The 21,995-nt window shown below is 37.9% G+C and overlaps 1 protein-coding gene across 2 annotated transcripts in view; it reads left to right on the forward strand.

Annotated features, from left to right (window-relative positions):
- Positions 1-21,995, forward strand: part of LOC126172228 (FACT complex subunit spt16) — a 155,027-nt gene that overhangs the window by 98,676 nt on the left and 34,356 nt on the right. For both annotated transcript variants that reach the window (XM_049920862.1, XM_049920863.1), the window contains exons 16-17: positions 6,405-6,574; positions 11,217-11,400. In XM_049920862.1, the coding sequence (XP_049776819.1) occupies positions 6,405-6,574; positions 11,217-11,400 (354 nt within the window). The remainder of the gene's footprint in view (positions 1-6,404; positions 6,575-11,216; positions 11,401-21,995) is intronic.

The raw sequence follows: 21,995 nt of genomic DNA on the forward strand, positions 1-21,995 counted from the left end.
AATTTCAAACCACAAGGTATTTGTACATGTCATTTTGACTCTGACTATTCGTCATATGAGGGTAAATTTAGATTCCAGGCTGCACCATGATTTTTCAAGCTAAGAGTTAGGAAAAAAGTGCAGCCTGTATTCACACAAATACAGTATGTTAGTTTGGCAACACCATAAATACCTCTCCAATGTGATTGCACCTTTAATATGGCTATCTGCATCATTGAGTCACAGTCAGGCCACCCTGCTGTGGTAAGTTCAATGCTTTGTGGAGAGGGAGACTTTCATTAATCTTTATTAACATTAAGTTTAGCTTTTGTACATATTTGATCACTTACCTAGTGATACGAAATGTCAGACACATAGCTAATCTGAATTTGACTTCTTTCCATGTGAAATCAACCAATGGTCTGGGTCTTTACATCTCAGATTTTGATAATTTTTTGTAAATCAGTAGAAGGATTTGTTTGCTTGCAGAATCTCAAATTAAAATTTTGTTTGGACCATTTGTTTTTAAGTTACTAATTTTTGAAGTAAACACAACATGCTCAAAAAAAGGCAACAAATAATTTATGTAACTATAATTGTATTGCACAAATACGTTCACATTAATTAATATTAGTAATTAAACATTGGCGCAGCTGTAAGTATTTATCGGTGAGTTGTTTAAATGCCTTTAAGTGAGAAATTATCTGTTCACCTTCAACAAGAAAAGACTCAAGATTAAATATCACATTCTTCTTCTATATGCCATTACCTAGTCCTCTGAAGCAGAAGTAACAGATTATTGGTACAACCACACATTGTTTGACAGCATAATCTGTGAGGCTCTTCGCATCTCTGCATTTGATTGTCTGAACATTCTCCCAGTGGCAGTTGTAGGGCATAATTTACAAAGTATGAAGTTCTTTAGAACAATCAATTCATCCTATCTTCTTGGGTTTGAAAAAGGAGCACCTGGCCCACAAGGATGCATAAATAAAAGGTCAGCACACAACCCATCCACCATTTGTTGTCATAAGCTCAACCATCAAATCCAGTAATCTGTTGAAAAGGCGTGTCATCTACATCTGGACTCACTTAAATTTTATTGACATCAAAGTCGTCAATATCAGAAACAACTTTTATTTTAACCTTGTCTTCACTCAAAGTCCCTGTGACTGCTATGGCTTCATAAATTCATATATTTTTTTGCCAATATCTTTTCTTCTGCTGGCTGCTCACCATTTGAAATACAGAAAAAGTGACAGATGGGATGTTTGCTTTACCCCCTCAAACAATTGGGAGTTAATATTTTGTGACTGATAGGATTTCACAGACTGACTTTGGCTGAAAGATTTTTTACTGTGCCACCACCACCACCACCACCACCACCACCATCATCATCATCATCATCATCATCATTATCATCACACAAGTAGCGTAAAAATGCCATTCTTTTTAAAGTCCTTCAAAATCTTCAGTGTGGTGACATAAGTTAGTAAAGTTCTTTTGATTTTTGTGTTGTGCTGCTGAACCATCACTAAAGTAAAGGTTTTTTTTTTTTTTTTCAAATTATGGAGAAAATCCAGTTTTATAAAGTCAATAATTTCTTTCCAAAATTATTTAATTGGATAGATAAAAAGATCTACTCACCAAGTAGTGGCACAACTCACACATAAAAGATAGTTGTAACTGGCGAACTTTTGGAGCCAGAAGCTGCTCCTTCAGGCAGAAGGGTTGAAGGGGAAGGAGGAGGGGTGAAGGAAAAGGGCTGGGGAGGTCTAGGAAAAGGGGTAGATTTTGGGAAAGTCACTCAGAACTGTGGCTCAGGGGAGACTTACCATACGGGATGAGAAGGAAACACTGATTGTTGGGACTGCATCGAACAAGATTTGAAAACCTGAGAACTTAAAGGTGGGAGACAGGGTAATACGCAGACAGAGATTACTGCTTAAACATCATGCAAGAAATAATAAGAGTGAAAAGTTAAGTGCATTCTACATAACAGAGGTGGGAGGGGGGCAGTGAAAGATAGACGGGTAAGACAAAAAAGATGTAGGAAACTAAAACAGAATGAAGCAAAGAATAGTTCCAGTGAAGAAATGCTGAGACAGAAGAAATTAACGTAAATTAAGGCCAGGTGGGTGGCGAGAACCAAGGAAATGTTGTGTGCTAGTTCTCACCTGTGGAGTTCTGAGAAACTGGTGTCTGGGGAAAGAATCCAGATGGCGTGTGTGGTAAAACAGGTGCCGAGGTCACGATTGTCATGTTTTAGAGCATGCTCTGCAACAGAATATTGTAAGTTGCCAGTATACACCCTTTGTCTATGCCCATTCATCCTAATTGGGCGTATCATTGTCTGTCTCCAGTTTCAAGAAAATGGAGAATGAAATACTCATAAATCCCTCATATCTTGTGAACGGTCTGAGATATCGAAACAAGAGGTTGGCAAATGATGGTGGGCGAAACGGAGAATATTTTGCCTTACGATTAATATATGAATCTTCCATATCTACCGCAATATTCAAGCAACTACAGATCCTTTTCAATAAAATAATGTAATTTTTTAACAACCATCAACAGCTGCTGAAACGAGAATTGCTGTGTGTTTTGCAACAATATAAATGGAGAAATTACGCATTCATGTTTATTCTGAGAATAGGGTTCTTCATAAACTACTGTCCTGTCTTGCCCCAGTAGCTAGTTTAATAATGCACTGTTTCAGGATCCTGTCACAATTTCAGCTGCATTAGAATGTTAATGACATTAATATTTTTAAACTTTGCTGTGGACTATTATTGCTAATTTCCTGTGCAGATATGCTATACTGCTATTATCTTGTTCTCAATATGTGACGACTACAAAACACTTAAACCTCCTGAAAATACCACTTTTCAACTTTGCAACGTAGATACATTAAATGCATAACACCATGTGGTACTGTTTTCCGTGGCACGGCACAGTGTGAATTGATGGTGATGTGGTAAGGAAAGCTGGCTCGCCATTGGTGTTACCTGGAGAACGGTGTCATGTCCCCTCCAGTGTGGGAAACATCAGTAGTCACAACTAATTTTAAACACACTACAGTAGCAGCAATAGTGCCTGAGACATGCATAGCACAAAATCAGATTTATTTTAGTGTTCGCATTGGAATACTGTCATGAAAGTTGGCACACGCATTAACAAATTGTGTATAACAAACATTTTTTTTTCTTCAGAAAAAAACAGATTTTGAAATTTTAAGAATTTAAAAAAATTTGGTTGGAAGGTTAACGTTTTTATGAATGTAGTAATGTGACATATATTTTTAAACCGTATATGAAGCTGAATAAATTGGTACAAATTTAAGGTCTGTAAGTCAAGTAGTTCCTGAGATATAACAGCTTCAAGGTTTCAAAAGATGGCAAAAATCACACAATTTTGGGAAATTTAAAAACTAATAACTCCAAAACAAAACACCCAAAAAATCTTTTATTTGGGATTTTATCTTGTTTTGGTAGGTAGAATTAATGACAAAAAATTACAAAATTCTAATCATCAGGGTTCATTTTATTTTTTGATTTGTGGGTTTCCCATGGAATGACCCTGTAAAATAAATGAAAGTAGTTTGTTTTATGGAATTGCTTTGTTTGCATAAAAGAATCTTTATTTAAACTCTTGTACGAGTTATAAGGAATTACACCCTTACATCTGTGATTAGACTGTTCCATAAATTTATGTGTAAATAGCATGCAGCATTATATAAATAACTTTAAATAGCCTGTGAACCGTCTGCATCCCATATTATTACGGTATACTGTGGAAATAATTCATGCAGCAGTATAAATGTCCTAACAAAAGTATTTAGAAAACTTTTATCTACTTTCAGTCATTTACAGTAAAAATATTTTGAAAGTTGTTGAAAAGCTTATACACGTGAATAGCAGTAAAATGGAATGTAAATGGCCGTAAATGCACACTTCACGACTAACTTAATTTGCTCTGGAATATTTTTAACTATTGTAGCATTATAGTTGGAGACACATCTTATTCAAACCTTTAACAGTTAGAAGAACAGACATTTCGCAGGTACAAACATCAGATAAAAATCAGATTAATAAAGTGGATGAAATGATAATACAACTGTTGTCAAATATTCACTGTTGCGCATTTACTAATGTTCCATCAGAAAGTAGATTGTCATATCACTTTTCCCGTCACTTTTACTTTACCATGCCACTGGAATTCACTTGGATTATTCTTCCACCTAATCTCATAGACGTGTGAGACAGAAGAAACACTGTCATCCTTCAAGAAGAATGTAATAAGTAAGATTCCAAAGCAAACAGGTCCGAATATTACTGAACTATCATTTTAGTAACTCATAGTTGCAAAATACTGATAAGAATTATTTACGGAAAAATGGAAAAACTGACAGAAGTAGACCTCAAGGAAGACCAGTACAGGGTCCTTAGAAATGTAAGGACATATGAGGCAACACTTACCCTGTGACATATCTTAGGAGATAATATTAAAGAAAGGCTAAATCTTTATAGCATTTGTAGACTTAGAGAAAGTTTTTGACAATGTAGAATGGAATACAGTCTTGAAATTCTGAAGTTAGCAGAGAGAAAATGTTTGGAATGAAAAGGTTATATACAACTCTTATTGAAACCTGGCAGCAGTTATAACAATTGAAGCATGAAAGGAAAGTACTGATTGTGCAGGAAATGAGACAGGGTTGCAGAAGGAATTAAGGAATTAAAAGTTCAGGGAGAACTAAAATCTTTGAGGTTTGCTGATGACATTGCAATTCTGTCAAACAGCAAAGGACATGGAAGAGCAGCTGAATGGAATGGACAGTTTCTTGTAAGGAAGATACAAAATGAAGATCAGCAAATTAAAACAAAGATAATGGAATGGGGTTGAATAAAATCAAGTGATACTGAGGGAATTAGATTAGGAAATGAGTCACTAACAGTGTAGATGAGTTTTCCTGTTGGGGCAATAAAATAATTGATGATGGCTGAAGTGAATTGGAGAGAATCGAAAATTAAGATTGGCAGTGGTGAGAAAAGGGTTTCTGAAAGAGTAATTTGTTCACATCAAATATAAATTTAAATGTTAGGAAGTCATTTTTGGAGGTATTTGTACAGAGTTGCCTTGTATGGATGTGAAACATGGATGAAAAACAGCAAAGACAAGAAGAGAACATAAGCATTTGAAACTTGGTGCTATAGAAGAATGTTGATGACTAGATGGGTAGATCAGATAATTAATGAGGTGATCTGTATTGAATTAAAAATTATTGTACAATTTGACTTAAAGAAGGGATCATTCGTTAAGAACATTATGAGATATCAAGGGATCATCAGTTTAGTGTTGGAGGGAAGTGTGGGAAACAGAAATTGTAGAGGGAGACCGAGAGACAAATATAGTAAAAAGGTTCAAGTGAATGTATATTGCAGTTGTTATTCAGAGATGACTAGGCCTGCACAAATGCAGTAGCTTGGAGAGCTGCTTCGTACCAGTCTTCGGACTGAAGACCGAAAGAACAACATTCTTCAGTCTTCATAAACTCATTCAGTTACCAGTATGTCATTCGGTGAACTTGTTGTAACCATGCAATTAACAGCATTCACTGTTGTTCCCTCAAATATCATATTGTGGCTTGTGAGCATCAGTTACACCTGCAGCAACCTGTCTTATATTGAGGCCATGTTGCTGCAGAACTGTTTCTGATTATGTGCCAGCAATTTACTTCAATTAGTGTTTTAACTATTTCTTTATATTATTATGTCAAATTTGGCATATCTGTGGTTAAGGTCTTACGGTTTTGTGTCCTGTCCAATTTGTTGCCTCGGATTTTAGGGAGAGGATTTTAATGTGCTGCTGGGTGACTGGCTCACCCAGGCTTTAGGTAAGAGGTCCGCCAGTCACGATTACCTACTTGTTTCACTTCGATTTCTGTTCTCTTTTCGTTGTGTTTCCTTTCCTCTTTTAGTGCGTTTCTTCTCCTCTTGTTTTGCCTCTGTATGTGAGGATTTGTAACTGCGTCAGGTCTGTGACTTTTAGCCGTTCTCCTTGTTCGGTGTCCGTCTTCATCCCTTCACTGCATGTGTTCCTGTTTCTATGCGTTTGGGCGCTGATGACCACGCTGTTTATCGCCCGAAAACCTCAAACCACACACACACACACACTTTAACATTTCTGTGGTAATTCAGTCATGATTGCACATTTTCCACAAGTGTCAGTTTGCATAAGGAAACATTTTGGTGGTGATAGGAACAATATATCATCACTATTAAAAGCCACCATGGGGTTGTGACTTGTTGGAAAACAAATACCTGGAGAAAAATAGATTCTGATTAATCTTATTTCTTGAACTACATTTATTATTTTTCCATATGTCTACTGTGTGAACTAAAATGTAATTTTTTTTTTATTTCTAGCCACCATTTGTCATCACTTTGGAAGATGTGGAGCTGGTGCACTTCGAACGTGTACAATTCCACTTAAAAAATTTTGATATGATCTTTGTTTTCAAAGATTATCATCGAAAAGTAGCAATGGTAAATGCTATTCCTATGAATATGTTGGATCATGTGAAGGAGTGGCTAAAGTGAGTATTAATGAATTAATTGAAAAGAAAAAATCAAATTTAACAGTATTATGAGATGGAAAGTTGCTACTCACCATATAGTGGAGATGCTGAGTCGCAGATAGGCACAACAAAAAACATGTTGGCAGTGTGGTTTCAGTTGCCTGAGACTGCAGTCGTGTGTGTGAGTTGTGCTTGTGTGTATTGTTGACAAAGACCAATGGCCGAAAGCTTTAACTGTTAGGTTTTTTGTTGAGCCTATATGCGACTCAGAACCTCTGCTATATGGTGAGTAGCAGCTTTCTTTCTCATAATATTGTTACATTTCATCCTCGATTTTTCCATTGTTTGAAAAATCAAATGTCGTTTCTTATGAAATACTGTTTCAGGATTTGAAATTTTACCTGATTAATTTAAACACTCCAAACTGATGAAAGGCAGCTGCTTGTCTGTAACTAGTTGATAGGTGAACCATATGTACCACTACCGTATTTACTCGAATCTAAGCCGCACTCGAATCTAAGCCGCACCTGAAAAATGAGACTCGAAATCAAGGAAAAAAAATTTTCCCGAATCTAAGTCGCACCTAAAATATGAGACTCGAAATTCAAGGGGAGAGTAAAGTTTTAGGCCGCACCTCCAAATCGAAACAAAGTTGGTCCATTGTAATATGAGACACAATTTAGGTCGAATGAATGACGATACAGCTACAGTAGTTTGGTTCGCGTAGTAAGCTTAGCAGTTAGGCTTTACCAGGTAGCCATTGCTATGCGTCAGGCGCTCCGTCCATATTTATACGGGTACCCTTCCTTTTTCACGTGCTTCGTCTGGTTTGGATCGATTGCTTATTTTTCTTTGATCTGATAAGTGCCGTTTTCTTTGTTATAGGTGTTTACGTCACTCTTAAACTGAAAATGCATTACTGTACTGTGTCATGCACTGTTTGTCGCATTCTGATAATCAGTGTTTACGGCCTGTCGCCGGTCGCGGCGTGGCTTGCTTTTGTGCGCGCTACCGCCGCTTACAATTAAAAAAAGAAAAAGAGAGGAATCGTCTCATTAGCGAAACAATGGCAAGAGACTGCTATTTGTTGTTACTAACACTGCTGCTTTCTTTGGCGATGATCAACAAGAATCAAATAATAGACTGCGTATGATAGAAGATGTTCTGAACGAGAGTTTAGCGAAAATTTTTCTCTGTTCGAAAATCTTTGCAGACGTCTCTTTAGTACATAACATTCTGCACAGAAATTAGTCATCTTAGATTTAAAAATCTATTCAATTGACGTGCTTCATTTCTGACTGTATCACTATTAGGCACAAGAATAATACGAATATAAACATGAAATGATATGTATATTCTTCCGCGTTTGCTGTTGTCTCACTCTAGTTTCGTAGTTTATTAAGCAGACAGGATTTAAATGAGATAGCAGCAAACACGAAAGAATACATGGCAAAATGTTTATATACGTATTATTCTTATGGTGAAGAGAATACTGCATGTGATTCACGATTCATAAAAGTTCCTATTAGCAACCATATCTTCTCATAGGTAGAAAAAATTGAGAACGTAGAGTTGGCCATATTGACAAACATCCCAAACAGTCTTGCCAGTCGGATTTTCGTAGTACAGTACATTGAAATGTTGCTACATTCGAAGTCGAACAATACGGAATTTGTATTTACTTCGTTGGATAATGTATGAAAATGCAGTGGTCGAAACTCGGGGCGGAGAAAAAATTTCGTCTTCCACCGTTTTTTTTTTTTTTTATTTATTTACTGACGCAGAGGTTTTGGCGCCAGTATTTATCTTTGTGCCTGAAAAGCATGCATGTGAATCGCTACATATATTCGACGGCAGAAGTTAGTTGTGGCGGCACCTACCAACATTTTTCAGAACTTCCGCTTACTTTGCACTCGATTCTAAGCCGCAGGCGGTTTTTTGGATTACAAAAACCGGAAAAAAAGTGCGGCTTAGATTCGAGTAAATACGGTATATAAATATTGTTTATGAGCAGATGCCTCTGCTGACAGGTGTGGCAGCCAGGAGTGAAACATAGTGTGGGAGCCGGGTGAGTCTCAGGAGCAGCGGCAAAATGAGAATTGATTGTGGAAAAAATCATGATCGATAATATTAGAGAAGTGAAGCCCTTTAGCATACTTAATCAACAAAATGAATGACCATTCAAATACTGCCTATCAGCAGTCTGGGATGTCATTATAAAAATAAAGTTATTCTGTCAGGCACATTTTCGAGCACCATATATGCACATAATTTTACAGCTAAAGTAAAATGCCTTTGTAATAAAAAGATACGTCATACACATGTCTGAAGAAATTTACAAACTTGTTGGTTGCTCATCATTCTAAATGTCTTGTGTACAGGAAATAATAGAGGTGCATCCAGTAATTATTACTCAACAAAACATACTGGTAGCCTGGCCATGGTGGTAGCGTTGTCGATTTAGTGCCCAAGAAGCAGGGATGGCATACACTTCAGTACTCTTACAAATGGGAGAGCCATTGTCTTGTCTTTAAGTGCCACTGAATGAAGTACCTATCTAGAACCAGAACAGATACAGAACATATTATATTTCTCACATTAGCTGCCAACGATGGTTTTCTGGTAGTATCCATAAAACTACCTGTCACGTAATTTTGCTGTTTTCCATAATGGTGACTGATGATTTGTCGCCTGCTGTTTCAGTTGTTGATGAGTCAGCATGACTTTTTCTTAAAATTTGTGCTGAACAAACTATATTAGGAAGAGGATAGATTGGTATTCAATGTAAAGATGACCAACTGAGTTGTAGACAGGCACAACGAAAAGACTTGTCATACAGTTAGCTTTCAGCCAGCAAGGGTATCTCAAAATTCGACAACATACACACATGCACACACTCACCCAAATGCAACTCACACATGCATGACCGCAGTCTTTGGCCAGAGGCTGTGGTCATGTGTGTGAGTTGTGTTTGCTTGAGTGTGTGCGTGTGTGTATGTTGTCTAATTTTGAAATAGGCCTTGTTGGCCAAAAGCTAATTGTGCAACAGCCTTTTTGTTGTGCCTCTCTGCAACTCAGAATCTCTGCTATATGGTTAGTAGCAACTATCTTTTTCATTATATTGTTAAATATTTTATTATATATTCAGTTTTCCATCACCATCTCTCTCCTCCAGTAGTAGTCGCACACTTTTTTGTGCAGTACATGATCTATCAAGTTTTATAATGTTATAACACGACAAGCTAAACTGTATTTAATTCACCACATGGGATAGTGATTAGCATTTTTGGGTGGTAATGACAAGATCCTATTTTCAATCCTGAAGATATTTCTAATCTTTTTTGGGTGGAAAGGCCTGATACGAGGTCCATTCAGCCTTATGTACCAACTGTAAAGGTACTTGCATGTATAAAAGCAGTGATGTTGATGCGCAAGTCACCGAAGTAGTGTTGTAATGAAAGGATTGCACCAAGCAAGGTGATATACACTGTGTTTGTTTATTAGCAGTAAAAAGCATCAGCCATTATCTTTCTGAGTTAGAGAGTATTTGCTTGGTGTATTATGACTATGGATGTTATTTTTGCAAGATTCCATTCAAGTTTCAAAGTATGTAGGTTTTGATGGTATGGCAGCAGTAGGTAGGCAACCATCATATTGCAAAAGTTTGTCCTCGTATGTACATATTTTAAATTTTTTAATGTATATTTCTACATGATAGTATGTAGTTTACCTGTTGTAGTGATAGAGCAGAAGTTAATAAAATGAAACTGCCTTCACAACAATGAGACATTGCCTGACAGTGATATTTGACAATAGATGTGAGACTTGCCTGGCACTCTTATTTGACAGTACTAGTCAAACTCTGCCACTTTCAACACAGTGTAGTGTGTCTGAAAATCAAAAAATGAATTTATTCACACACCTTTTAAAGTAAAATCCCATAGATGGAGCAGTTACTTCTCTAAGTTTCCGTGCTAGCCTGGAAGTCCAGTTTTGTGCGACAAAAAGCCGCGAAGTTTCTACAAAGACAGTTTTCTTTGTATTGTTCATAATAGCAAAGAAGTTGCTCTCAAATTCTACACTGTCAATGAAATATTTATTGTGTGCATTTTATTTGTTCTGCTTTGGGGCAGATACTTGAATTCTGCTCAAATTGACATGGTGTCCTTCCTTCCGTAATTTGCACACCATTGATTTAACTCTTGTCAACATTTGCTTGCATCTTCTATTGCCTCTCTCATTATCATCAAAATTAGTGGTGGTAACAGCAATTCTCATGGCATCTCATGAAGGTGTTTTCCGTTATCACTTTGTACACTTGCACTCTGAAATAACAGTGCGCACTGCTTTGAATTAGAATGAGACTACCTGGTCACATGACCAAACTAGTTTCTACTGTACCCCAGTTACTACTACGTCATGCCAATCAATAGATTCTGCTTATTTACAACTCAGATAAAAACAATTTCATTTAGTGTGTAATCACAGCCAAGGGATGAGCATCTCCACCCCTTTCTCAAGTGTACACATTGAAGAAGTGACTGCATTTCCTACCTTATGCTTGTTGTTTTGATCGTGCAGTTTTCATTATCATAACAAACTCTGACCTTAAAGTTGTGACAGCAGTTGTTTGTTCAGCATGAATTTAATTTTTTTGCAGCTCATGTGATATAAGATACACTGAAGGTATTCAGTCTCTGAATTGGACAAAAATTATGAAGACAATAACAGATGATCCTGAGGGCTTCTTTGAGAGTGGTGGGTGGACATTTTTAGATCCAGAGAGTGATGATGAGAACAATGAAGATGATGTTGATGAGGAGGAGGAAGATGACCCATATGAGGTATTGCATAAAACTTCTGTCTGATACTCAAGTAACGTCTGTCTGTTATGAATCATAGTTATAGTACGTCATTAATACCTTTGATCTAGTATCCTGCCTTGTCACCAAATGCATTTAATTTGTAAGTTTTAGTACAACAGCAAAAACAAGTTCCAAGTCTCAGAAATACCTGTTTTCTGTGAAGGGTAGAAATATCACACTACACAAATTAATACATTGGCATTTGGTCACTTACAAATTTTATAACTACTAACATACTTCCAGCAGGCATAATCAGTATGTAGTACTCAATAAAGCCTCTCAAACTTATAACTTAAAACAGTTTTGTGTGACCAATAAGGCATTTGAAAAAAAAGACTTCCAAATGGTATAAGATGAAAGATACTCAGAGAAGAACTGGGTTATAGTTGCTAGAGATGGACAAACACTTTTCTCTGTGGAAACTTTTTATTTTTACTTGTTCATTGTTCCATTTTTATCTGATTGTGCACGCTGTATGGATTTTAGATAAATTTCCTAAAAAAAAAATAGTGTTTCTGCATGATAAATTCATTGATACATAATGTAGGTTGGTTAGATCTCCTTATCTGCATTCATTCTCAGAAAGCATTACATAATTAGGTGATGTAACGGGCTAGTGACTGACTGTAGGACAGGTAGAGAGAGGATGAAGATTTATACGGAAAACACATAATTTCCTAAACAAGAATTGAGGAACTGCACACAAAAATATAAGCTTTGTATCAGCAATGGCAGCAACACCGTAAATATGCTGAGAGTGTGTCACTTCATAAGTGAAAAGAAATAAGTGCTTTCAAGGTCTTTACAATCAAAAAAGATGGTCAGTTTTAAATCAGTCAATAGTTGAAAGGGACTCCAAAGTTTATGCATGTATCAGTTGTCAATTATTTGAGAAAAAGATTTTTTGGGTTAACATAGGCACCCATTAACAGATGAGAGTCAAACAAATATGAAATTCAACAATTCAGTAAATTGCTTATTGATGTACTTAGAATATATTTTGTACACATATGTTTTAGAAAATAGAAAGAAAAGAAAAATCCACCACTATTTCAATGCTGATAATTTTATGCATATTTTGGTTGTTTAACAGCTAAGGAAAACGGTTGGAAAAAGTCACAACAGCATAAAATATGACAACTGTGAGATGTACGTTTGCTGTGTTTAAAAACATTTTAGAAAGAAATCTGTATTTGCCTTGCAGGCCGAAGTATATGAGAGGATTATATGGTTTTTTTTATATTAACTGTGAACTTTCTTCTTGAAAAACTCTCTCATGGAGTATCTTTCCTTGCCCCAATGGGATCCATCATGCAAGGTGGGTGGCGAAAGTCATTTGTGTATTGAAAAAAAATCTATGTTCCTTGATGAAGTTGAATTACAACAAAAAGAACAGAATTTAGTTTGTTCTACAGTAAAAGTCCATTAATCTGGCATCCGACAGTCCAGCATGTCCAATAATTGGGCACCGCTTCGTACAAACTGAATATTTTGGACTCATTCAAGAGTTTGATCACGTAGAGCCAACAGTTGTTTCAGTCACCTGTCAGCCAGCTTGTTTTGTGCACCAGTTGTCTACAGTAATTTAAAAAGTAGTTCTTTAAAAGAATAACCATGATTAGAGCTGTTCTATATTACATTTACAGTAATGCTGAGTGTTGTTGTGGGAATGTTTTTTCAAACACCTCCCAAGACAAAAGTGAAAATGAGATGTAAAGAAATTATGCTTACGATACATCAAAAGCTTGAGATCATTAACCGGTTTGAAAAAGATGAGAATAGAATTAAGATTATGGAAGAATGTAAAGCTGTTTCTTCAACAATTAATGATATTAAGAGAATTAAAGTTCAGCTTCAAAAATTTGCCTCACAGACTGTAGAATTAAATGACACAATCACAAAACCTTTATAAAAGTCCAAACTCTATCAGTTGAACGTAATTTTGTAGAAATGGTTCTGTGGCAAAAAGTCTGAAGGAAAACCTGCAACTGGGCCTATGATTATAAAAAAAGTAAACAGTTCTATAATGATTTGGGGTAATCAGCAACTGAAAATGTATTTTCTTATGATTGTCTATACCTATTCAGAACTAGTAATGGAATTTGGAAGCTGGGCGTGGGTGGGAAGTTATGATCAGCTTATCCAAATGCAGCTGAAGAATACAAAGTAACTTCTGCAATTTAACACCATAACTTAACTGCTAGTCATATCTATAATGGTGTTGAAATGTGCCAACTTTGGCATTGTGTTGATTCCGTATGTTATTGGCAAGTACAAAAAGTCCAGAGCTTTTAAAGGAATTTTAAATTTGTCTGTAATTTATGGAGCTCATTCCACTTCGCCCCACCCCCCTCCGTGAGGGTGCTTCAGTGAGTGTCCATCTGTCAGCAGTTCTACCGTTGGACTGAGCATGGATGTTATGCAAAACATCTGGTACTGTGCTGGCCCAAGTTCAGCCACTGTCTTGTCAAAGTACCAATACTGTACATCATTTGAAAGGCACTTAACATAGAACATTCAGAAAAATATTTTGAAAAACAAGTTTTCCTCTCAATAAAATTGTTCACTACTCCCTGCACACATCTCCTCCCTCTCCCATGGGACCATTTTATGGGCCCTAAGAGTGAGTTACAAATTATAAAACTGAATACAAGTTTAAAAGGTTACCACACAAAGTTCTGCTGACATTTACAGTAATAAGGGACCCTAGAAACATTTGGCGATTGGATTATAGCAAATCATTTAAAAGGGGCCTGGTTTACATATGATTTGTGATAACCGTTAAAATTAATTTAAAGGTTTTGACATTTGTGAAAGTCAAAGGCCATATAGAACTTGTTACAAAATTAAGCAAAACTACAGAGAAGTGGCCCTGTAAGTTGGGTCTGGATGCGAGATTGCTGATGTGACATCGTCAGAATGAGGGCGATGTCAGGAGGATGACTGCTGTCAAAGCCAGTGGATGGCACAGTGATGTGGTCCAGACGGTCAGCCAGACAATGGCTGAGCTACGCATGGCAGGGCTCAGGCACCGAGGTGTAGGGGTGCGGTCGAAACAGACAATGCTGGTCCTACCATTGGCTGAAAGGCAGGCTTGGTGAATAGGCCTCACAAATTACAGGCGACTGCAACACACAAGGACAAGTCTCACATTGGTGGAGGGCCCAGGGAGGTATTCAGTGTATGGGGCCATTGACAGGTAACTATCACAATTATTATTAACATAAATATCACATAATGGGCTTTGTCACACAAACAAAGATAACTAGGCAATACCCTTGACTGTTGTTTACAAAAATGTAGACTGTGTCTCCAAAGACGTTATTCCAGTGTATTGTGCTAGCATTCTCTTGTTCAAAAGTTCGATTAAACCCGACGTGTTTGTCCAGTAGGGGCTGCATAGGTCCAGCGCACAGGGGGCAGGCTCATTGCGAGCCCAAAGTTTGTAAAATGTCTCCAGAATCATGCTTTCTGCCAGTAGATCCGGTGTAGGTGTAAGCATATTAAGAAGGAATGTCACATCACTTGCTTGATAATTGTGCATGGTGACTAATATTAACGAAGTTTTTAAAATCTATTGTACTGGGTCACTAGTGCGCTATACAGCACCTGGCTCGTGGTGCAGTTTGTACGTGCCTACTTAGCAGGGTCAGATTGCGTTTTCACCCAGGCTGCTTGTGTTTTTACGTCACAGCGGCTTCACAGGCAGCTACTTTGAAGAATATTCATAGCAACATTGGCATTGGGGTTCGCGGTACATGCAGAAGGCTGACGTGAAATTTCTTTTTATGCTATTGCAGAAAGGTGTTTAGTCAATATTTAGTACTTTTCAAGATGATAATAGATAGCCTTAGTGGCTTCGTAGGATGAATACATAAAGTCAGATTTGGAAGTTCAGAGTTTTAGCTGGGAACTAATAAATAAATAATCAATCTATTTCACCTTGATCTGTTCACAAAGTTACAGACAGTAGTAAGGGATAAGTATTTTTCAGATTGCAGCTTGAATAAGATTTCATTGTAACAGCAATTTTATTTGCAATGCTGTTAAGGGTGGACTGTTTCATTGGTTCAGATGTTTGATTACCTTCATCATTGTGGACGAATCGTGAAGAAGCACACAGTCGCAGGGCCCTTGCTAATATATGGCCCTCCATTAGTCACCTACACCATGACGATACATAAGACAGTCAAAGCCAACTGGAGGGATTGCAGTCGGGTGTCTTAGCAGGGCAGACAAAATTCTGTTTAGCCAACAACTAAATTGACCACAGTATTATTTCACAGGAATTAAATGGTGAAATTAAATTATTTGTGGAACCCAACAAAATCTTTCCAAAGAGCCGTGAATAGCGAACGTTATTTTGCAGAAGGCTTACAAGAAAATCTCGCAAGAGTTCTTAACATTCCAAGAAATGAGCTATGAATAGATTATTTGGTATACAGCTTTAGTACAGGGCGTTAATTTGGTAGCTACCTGTCGGCCTTTACTCCAAATGGCAGTCAGTTCATCACTAAATCTTTGCATTTTACTGTTTATTTTTCCACTATTTTAGAAGGACGTAACAATGCAACAACAGTGGGATCAAAATTGTGTTTTTCCTGCTGTGTGATTGCATTAGAAATGGATGACAAGTTGAATTGAAGGTTGCATCTCAGTTTGTTTTCCTCGTAATTGTCAAATGTGCAGTCTTAGGGTGTGGCTGAACAAAGGCATGCGGCATTCATTGTGGTGGGATTGGCTACGTTTTGTGTAGCCTTCACGCTTTTCATGATGGCAGCTATACAATGGAGAAGGGGAAAACCTGGGCAATATAAATTCACACTCAGTGTGACACATCTGTGTGGCATTCCTCATGAAATGTATTGGAATACTCAACTTCCTTTGCTGTGTCCTAACAGGAAAATGTTATGGAGTTATATAGACAATCCATGGCTGCCTAGTGCAAACATATTTCCCATAATAGTCCTTGTGGCACTGTACTACATCTCTCGGCACTGGCGAAAAAATAAACTTTACCTTGCTTGGCTCTGTAGTTCAGAAACAGGTTCCTATTATTGCAAAAACATGGATTACTGAGTGTGGAAAATTTAATAGAGACTAATTTGTTGCAAAACGGTTCATTAAAGGCATGTAAAATGGATGACAATTATGTCTTCAGAATCAGTTTCCTAAATAATTTGAGCAAATGCAGTTATTTTATGTAATATTAGTTGTTTCAGTGATTGTACTTCAACTACTTGTAAGTCTTCTTAACTGATATTGCTATTTAAATGTGACACTGTACCTATTTAATGAATGAAACATACCAATTTGACAATGTAATTCCACTTTCTCTATGTTTAGTGTATCCAGTAGGTCATTGTTTAGCTTTGTAGTAGACTGACTGAGAATGACTAGTTAATTGTTTCTTGGTACAGTATCAAACTTGCTGTACCATATATGTCAGCAGAACCATTGTGAAAGGTCAGCACCATATCTTCCTAGATGAGTCTTATTCAACCAGCATGTTATATAAAGTTTGTTGAGTGTCGCTGAGAGTTGCATGAAAAGATAAAATTGGTAGACTTTCTTCCAGGAAGTAATTCATATCCTTTGCGAGCAAGGCTCATTTAGAACAGAATTGTTCCTGTGAAATTAATTACAGGCGAGCGTATGAGAGGCAGACAGCAACCTTGCCGCAGAGGTAACACAGCCTGTTAGATCACCAATGTTAAGCACTGTCAGGCTTAGCTAGCACTTGGACTTGCACTCTCCAGATCAGCCGAGTGACTGTTGGCAAGTGGGGTGCACTCAGCCCTTCTGAGGCCAATTCAGGAGCTACTTGACTGAGAAGTAGCAGCTCCAGTCACGAAAACTGATGAGAACGATGTGCTGACCACATACCCTTCCATAGCTACATCCAGTTACACCTGTTACCTAAGGATGACACACCAGTTGGTCGGAACCATTAGGTATTCCAATACCTCTTCGGATAGACTTTAGTTTTTTTATATGAGAGGCACTCCATTATATTTGAATAGATAATCTGTTGTATTCATGTTTGTTCATCAACTCTGTTTAATATTTGTGTTTGTTTCAAAGTCATTGAGACCAAACAGCAAAAATGCAGTAAAATTTGTAAAAACCTTTCTTCCTTAGTACATAGCTTTGCTAAATACAATCTAGGTCATTCGTAGCTTAGCAGTTGCTATTCGCTTGACTCGATAGATAATGTTAGGCCTAATAATACCTTCACAGTTTTTCCTCAATTAGTTGGCACAAATTGCCACAATTGTAACAGCTTTTTTCTGTTCAGTAGATTACCACTTCACTCATTTTTAAATCAACACGGTTCATTTTCCACTGCTCTAGTTATTGATCCTTAACAATACAATTTATTCTATAGCAGAGTGTGCTTATGTGTGATAAAAGTGGAGCAAGCATCATCTTTTATCATTTTAAGGGGAAGCATACATCTCTATTGCAGTTAAATTTGTCCATCTGATACATGTTTATACACACAGTTCAAACAACAAAGTAGATTGGTATTTCAGACTTTCTCATACTTGTACGTAAATTAATCCTCACATTTTTGTACTCTACCATTTTCTTTTCTGTTAAAGAACACACTTAGTCCATAGATCTTAGGGCACAGGGGTGGTTATTTCTTAAGGTGTAGCGAGGATGTGCGGGCAGTGTCTTTGCTTTCTTTGCAGTACACTTTTGCTTTTGCTTGGAGCAGAGGTTTGTAATGTAGTACAGCTGTCGGCAGAACAGCTGGGCCATGGTACAGCTTAAGCTGGGCAAAATACACTATCACAGTACGATCAGATAAATGAATCGTTTACTGTGGCGTTCACCCATAAAACAGGGCAAGGGCTCTCGTACTAAGGAGTGAGGAGTGAACTTTTTAGTACTTCCCTTTCTTTCTATGGGATTCTGGAGCAGCACAAGATCACTGCTGGGTTTATGCTGCGGAATTGTAGCTGGTTTGTCACTGTGCCACAAATGTCTTTGAGTAGTTTCGGTATTGTTCTGCTTAACCTCTTTCCAAAGTACAGTGAGTCAGTCTTTTTATTTCACTCATTTATACTCCAGGTCATAGCTTATAGAGTTCAAACAGCGAGTTCATGGGCCTTCCATAAATTGCCATGCAGGACGTATACCCGATTGATTCTTGCATACGGCTATTATATGCCAAAGCAACTTGGTGTCATATCTTTCCCAATTCTCCACATAATAAGACTGAGTTCTTACGGATGTGTTCGATGCAGCCATTAGCCTGCAGGTGAAAGGGTGTTGTGCACCATTTCTTGATTCTTAACAGTTCACATACTTGTACAAAAAGGTCAGGCATGAAATTGGAACCTGGTTAGTTAATATAGTATCAGGACTTCAGAATGGGAGAACCATGTGATTGACAAAGGTGCAAGTGATCATTTCAGCAGTCCCGTACGCGAATGTTACTCGAATGAAGTAACGATGAAAAAGTGGTCAAGAGTAGACAAGATGCACTTATTATTTTGGGCACTTTGTGGAAAGGAGCCGTTGGTGTCTAATGTTAGGGTTTGAAATGGTTTTGTAGCTTCTGGGAGGGTCTGTAAAGGGATTCCTTGGAGGGGGCACTCCTTGTCTACTTTGGAGGGACCACTCCCTGTGCACAAGGCAACAGTTTTGAATATTCACACAGCTGTTTGTCTGCCTTTCTACTAAAAGCGAGAGGTTATCCTAGCATTTGTGGCACATCACCTATTATGACATGCATGCAAACTATCATCACATTCTGCCATAAGGCACTGCTGTAATTCTTTAGGTATTACCGCTCTGTCACTCAAGGGGGTCGCAATATAGAATACCAACATCAGTGTGACAAACTCTGGGTGACATTCTACATCTCTCTCTTTTCCTTCCTTTATCTCCTCTATTGAAACATCATGTCTGAACAATTCTGACTTTGTTGCTCAAGGCGTCTGCATTTTGGTGGTGATGGCCTGGCTTGTGACAAACTGTGCAGTCATACTCTGCCAGCTGCATTGCCCAAGTTCAGTGACTAAAGGGGTCCTTTAAACTTGACATCCATACAAAGGCATCATGGTCAGCGAACACACTGAATGTGTGTCCTTATAATTAGCATTTAAAATAATTGCCCCCAAACATAAGGATTAAAAGCTCTTTCTCACTGGTGCTGTCATTAATCACAGCTGAATTCATCTGCTTAGAGGCATAACCTATAGGTCTTTCCTCACCATTGTATTCCTAAGAAAGAGTCATGCCCGCAGTGTAATCAGCTGCATCTGTGGAAAGAGTAAATGGTTTTTGAAAATCTGGGTAGATTAACAAAGGTGAACTCGTTAAATCGTCCTTAATTTTTTTCATAGCTACCTCACATTCCTATGTCCACTCAAATGCAAACCCGTCTTTAACAACTTCGTCAAAGACTTGACTATCGTAGTATAATTCTCTACAAAACAGCATTAATAATTTGCTAGGCCCAGAAATGATTGCAACTGCTTAATGTTTGTAGGTACTGGAAAATTGTCTACAGCTTCTGTAAAAATAGTGTCTCATTGAACTCCATCTGCACTAATAATATGTTCCAGGTACTGGACCTGTGACTTAGCAAATGAACACTTCTCTATCATCAAACTTATGACACACGTAGTAAGTTTCAAATCTCCCAATAGTAAGTCAGCAGACCATTGAAAAGTGGCAGGCACATTCCTTAGACCAAAAGGCATACAGAGAAACACACACAATCCAGTAGGAACCACAAAAGCAGTTTTGGGTTGATCTTTGATCTTGTGGTGCAGTCGAAATTTGGTGGTAGCCTAGCACATATCAAGGGTGATAAAGTGCTTAAAATTCCCTAATCAGCCCAATGTTCCATCAATATGGGGTGAGGGTAAGTGTCAGGGGTGGTGACTGTTTACTGCTCTCATATTGACGTATAGACAACAGGATTTTTCTCAATTTATTATTTTTTTAGGACCATGACTATATGTAACAATCATTGGCTTGCAGAGGGTTGACATATCTCTGCAGCCATCTGCTGTTGAATAGTTTCTTCAACAATAGATTGTAAATGAAATGGTTTCAGAGTGATCAGTCTAGTATCTACCATGGGGATTTGTGCTGTACAAGGTCAGTTGCTGGCAAATACTGCTATTCCTCGACTAGCCATGCATATTCCTCCAGAACTGGGTACAGAAGATTTTGATCAGACTTAGGCAAATGTGCAAACTTCTCTCGCAACTGATTCCTTAACAGAGGCATAATCGCATGAACCTTTCTTACTGTCAAATTCTTCTTCCTACTTTGCTTAAACTGATCTTCACACTGAACTGTTTCTATAACCTCTTCTCCACCTGTCAGTATCATTCCATGTAGGATCTCGATATCTTGTTGACTGAAATTGTCAGCACAAACTACTACTCCAAACTTCTGGTTTACTTATACGTCTCATAACATTTGATTTGCAATCAGTCGAGAATGTCATTCTGCCAGAGCAGATCGATCAGGAAGTCCGATCTCGGCAGTATTGGAGTTTTCACATCAATCCAGATAATTTTTCCTGTACCTCCACTGATTCTGATAGTGGTGGTAGTTTTTAACGCCCACATAAGTGATTCTGTTGGAGCTTGTGGGAAAGACCTCATACCACAAGTCCCTCATGGCTGAGGTGCGCTCTTACTGCCGAAACTTTGGGTTGCCTCATGGAATTGAACAGAACACATCTAGTAATCTGTCATCACCTGAAGACGGTGCAGGAAATCATTCCCTATAGTATTCAAAATCTCGTCTGCATCGCCTCACTACTTCCATGTCAAACCCATATTGTATCCCTGTAATTTGCTGATCAACAAAACTAGTTTCAGGCGGTATTATTGTCTCCTTACCTCAGCCACTTATAATATACTGTGGCATGAGTGCATGCTGTCAGCTGGGACACAAATAAAACACTTACATGAGCTCAGATATCAACTAACATATGGACATTTTTCCCTCTGAGCATACCTTCTAACACTGCATTCACCACGTGGCAGAGCCTGCCCCTCACTTGATTCCCCATTTTGTGTTGTTCCCCTGGGACCTCCCACTTTTTATATCATTTTGCAGAGGAGCCCTTTGTGGAAAACTTTCTCTTGTGTTGTGAAAATTTATCACTGGGATACCCGATAGTGTGGCATTTTGTGCAACAAGAAGTGTGACAACGCTCTAAAGTGTTATTTGGCTTTCCACACCACTGGCAGTTGTTTCATTGATAGAAACTCTGTGCACGCAGGAGTCAAAACAAACCATCTTGCTTTCTGGCATCGAACTGCCTCATGCAGAGAGATGGTGGAGGCTACTTTTATCTCACTCCAGATCTGCAGATTAAGTCTCCATACGAATCCATCAATTGCTTTGGCTTTCGGTTCGGCTTCCTCGATTAGTGCATCATTGTGGGTTTGTTTCTTTCTTAAGACATAAATGTGACAAGAGACAGTTATGATGTGATCTGCAAATGCTTCGAAATCTTTTCCATTCAACTGTTTGTCAGAGTAACACTGTGCAAACCCCAGGACACCGAAAGTGACTGTGTCGTGCAATAT

The sequence above is a fragment of the Schistocerca cancellata genome, chromosome 1, assembly GCF_023864275.1.
Source record: "Schistocerca cancellata isolate TAMUIC-IGC-003103 chromosome 1, iqSchCanc2.1, whole genome shotgun sequence".
Taxonomy (NCBI): domain Eukaryota; kingdom Metazoa; phylum Arthropoda; class Insecta; order Orthoptera; family Acrididae; genus Schistocerca; species Schistocerca cancellata.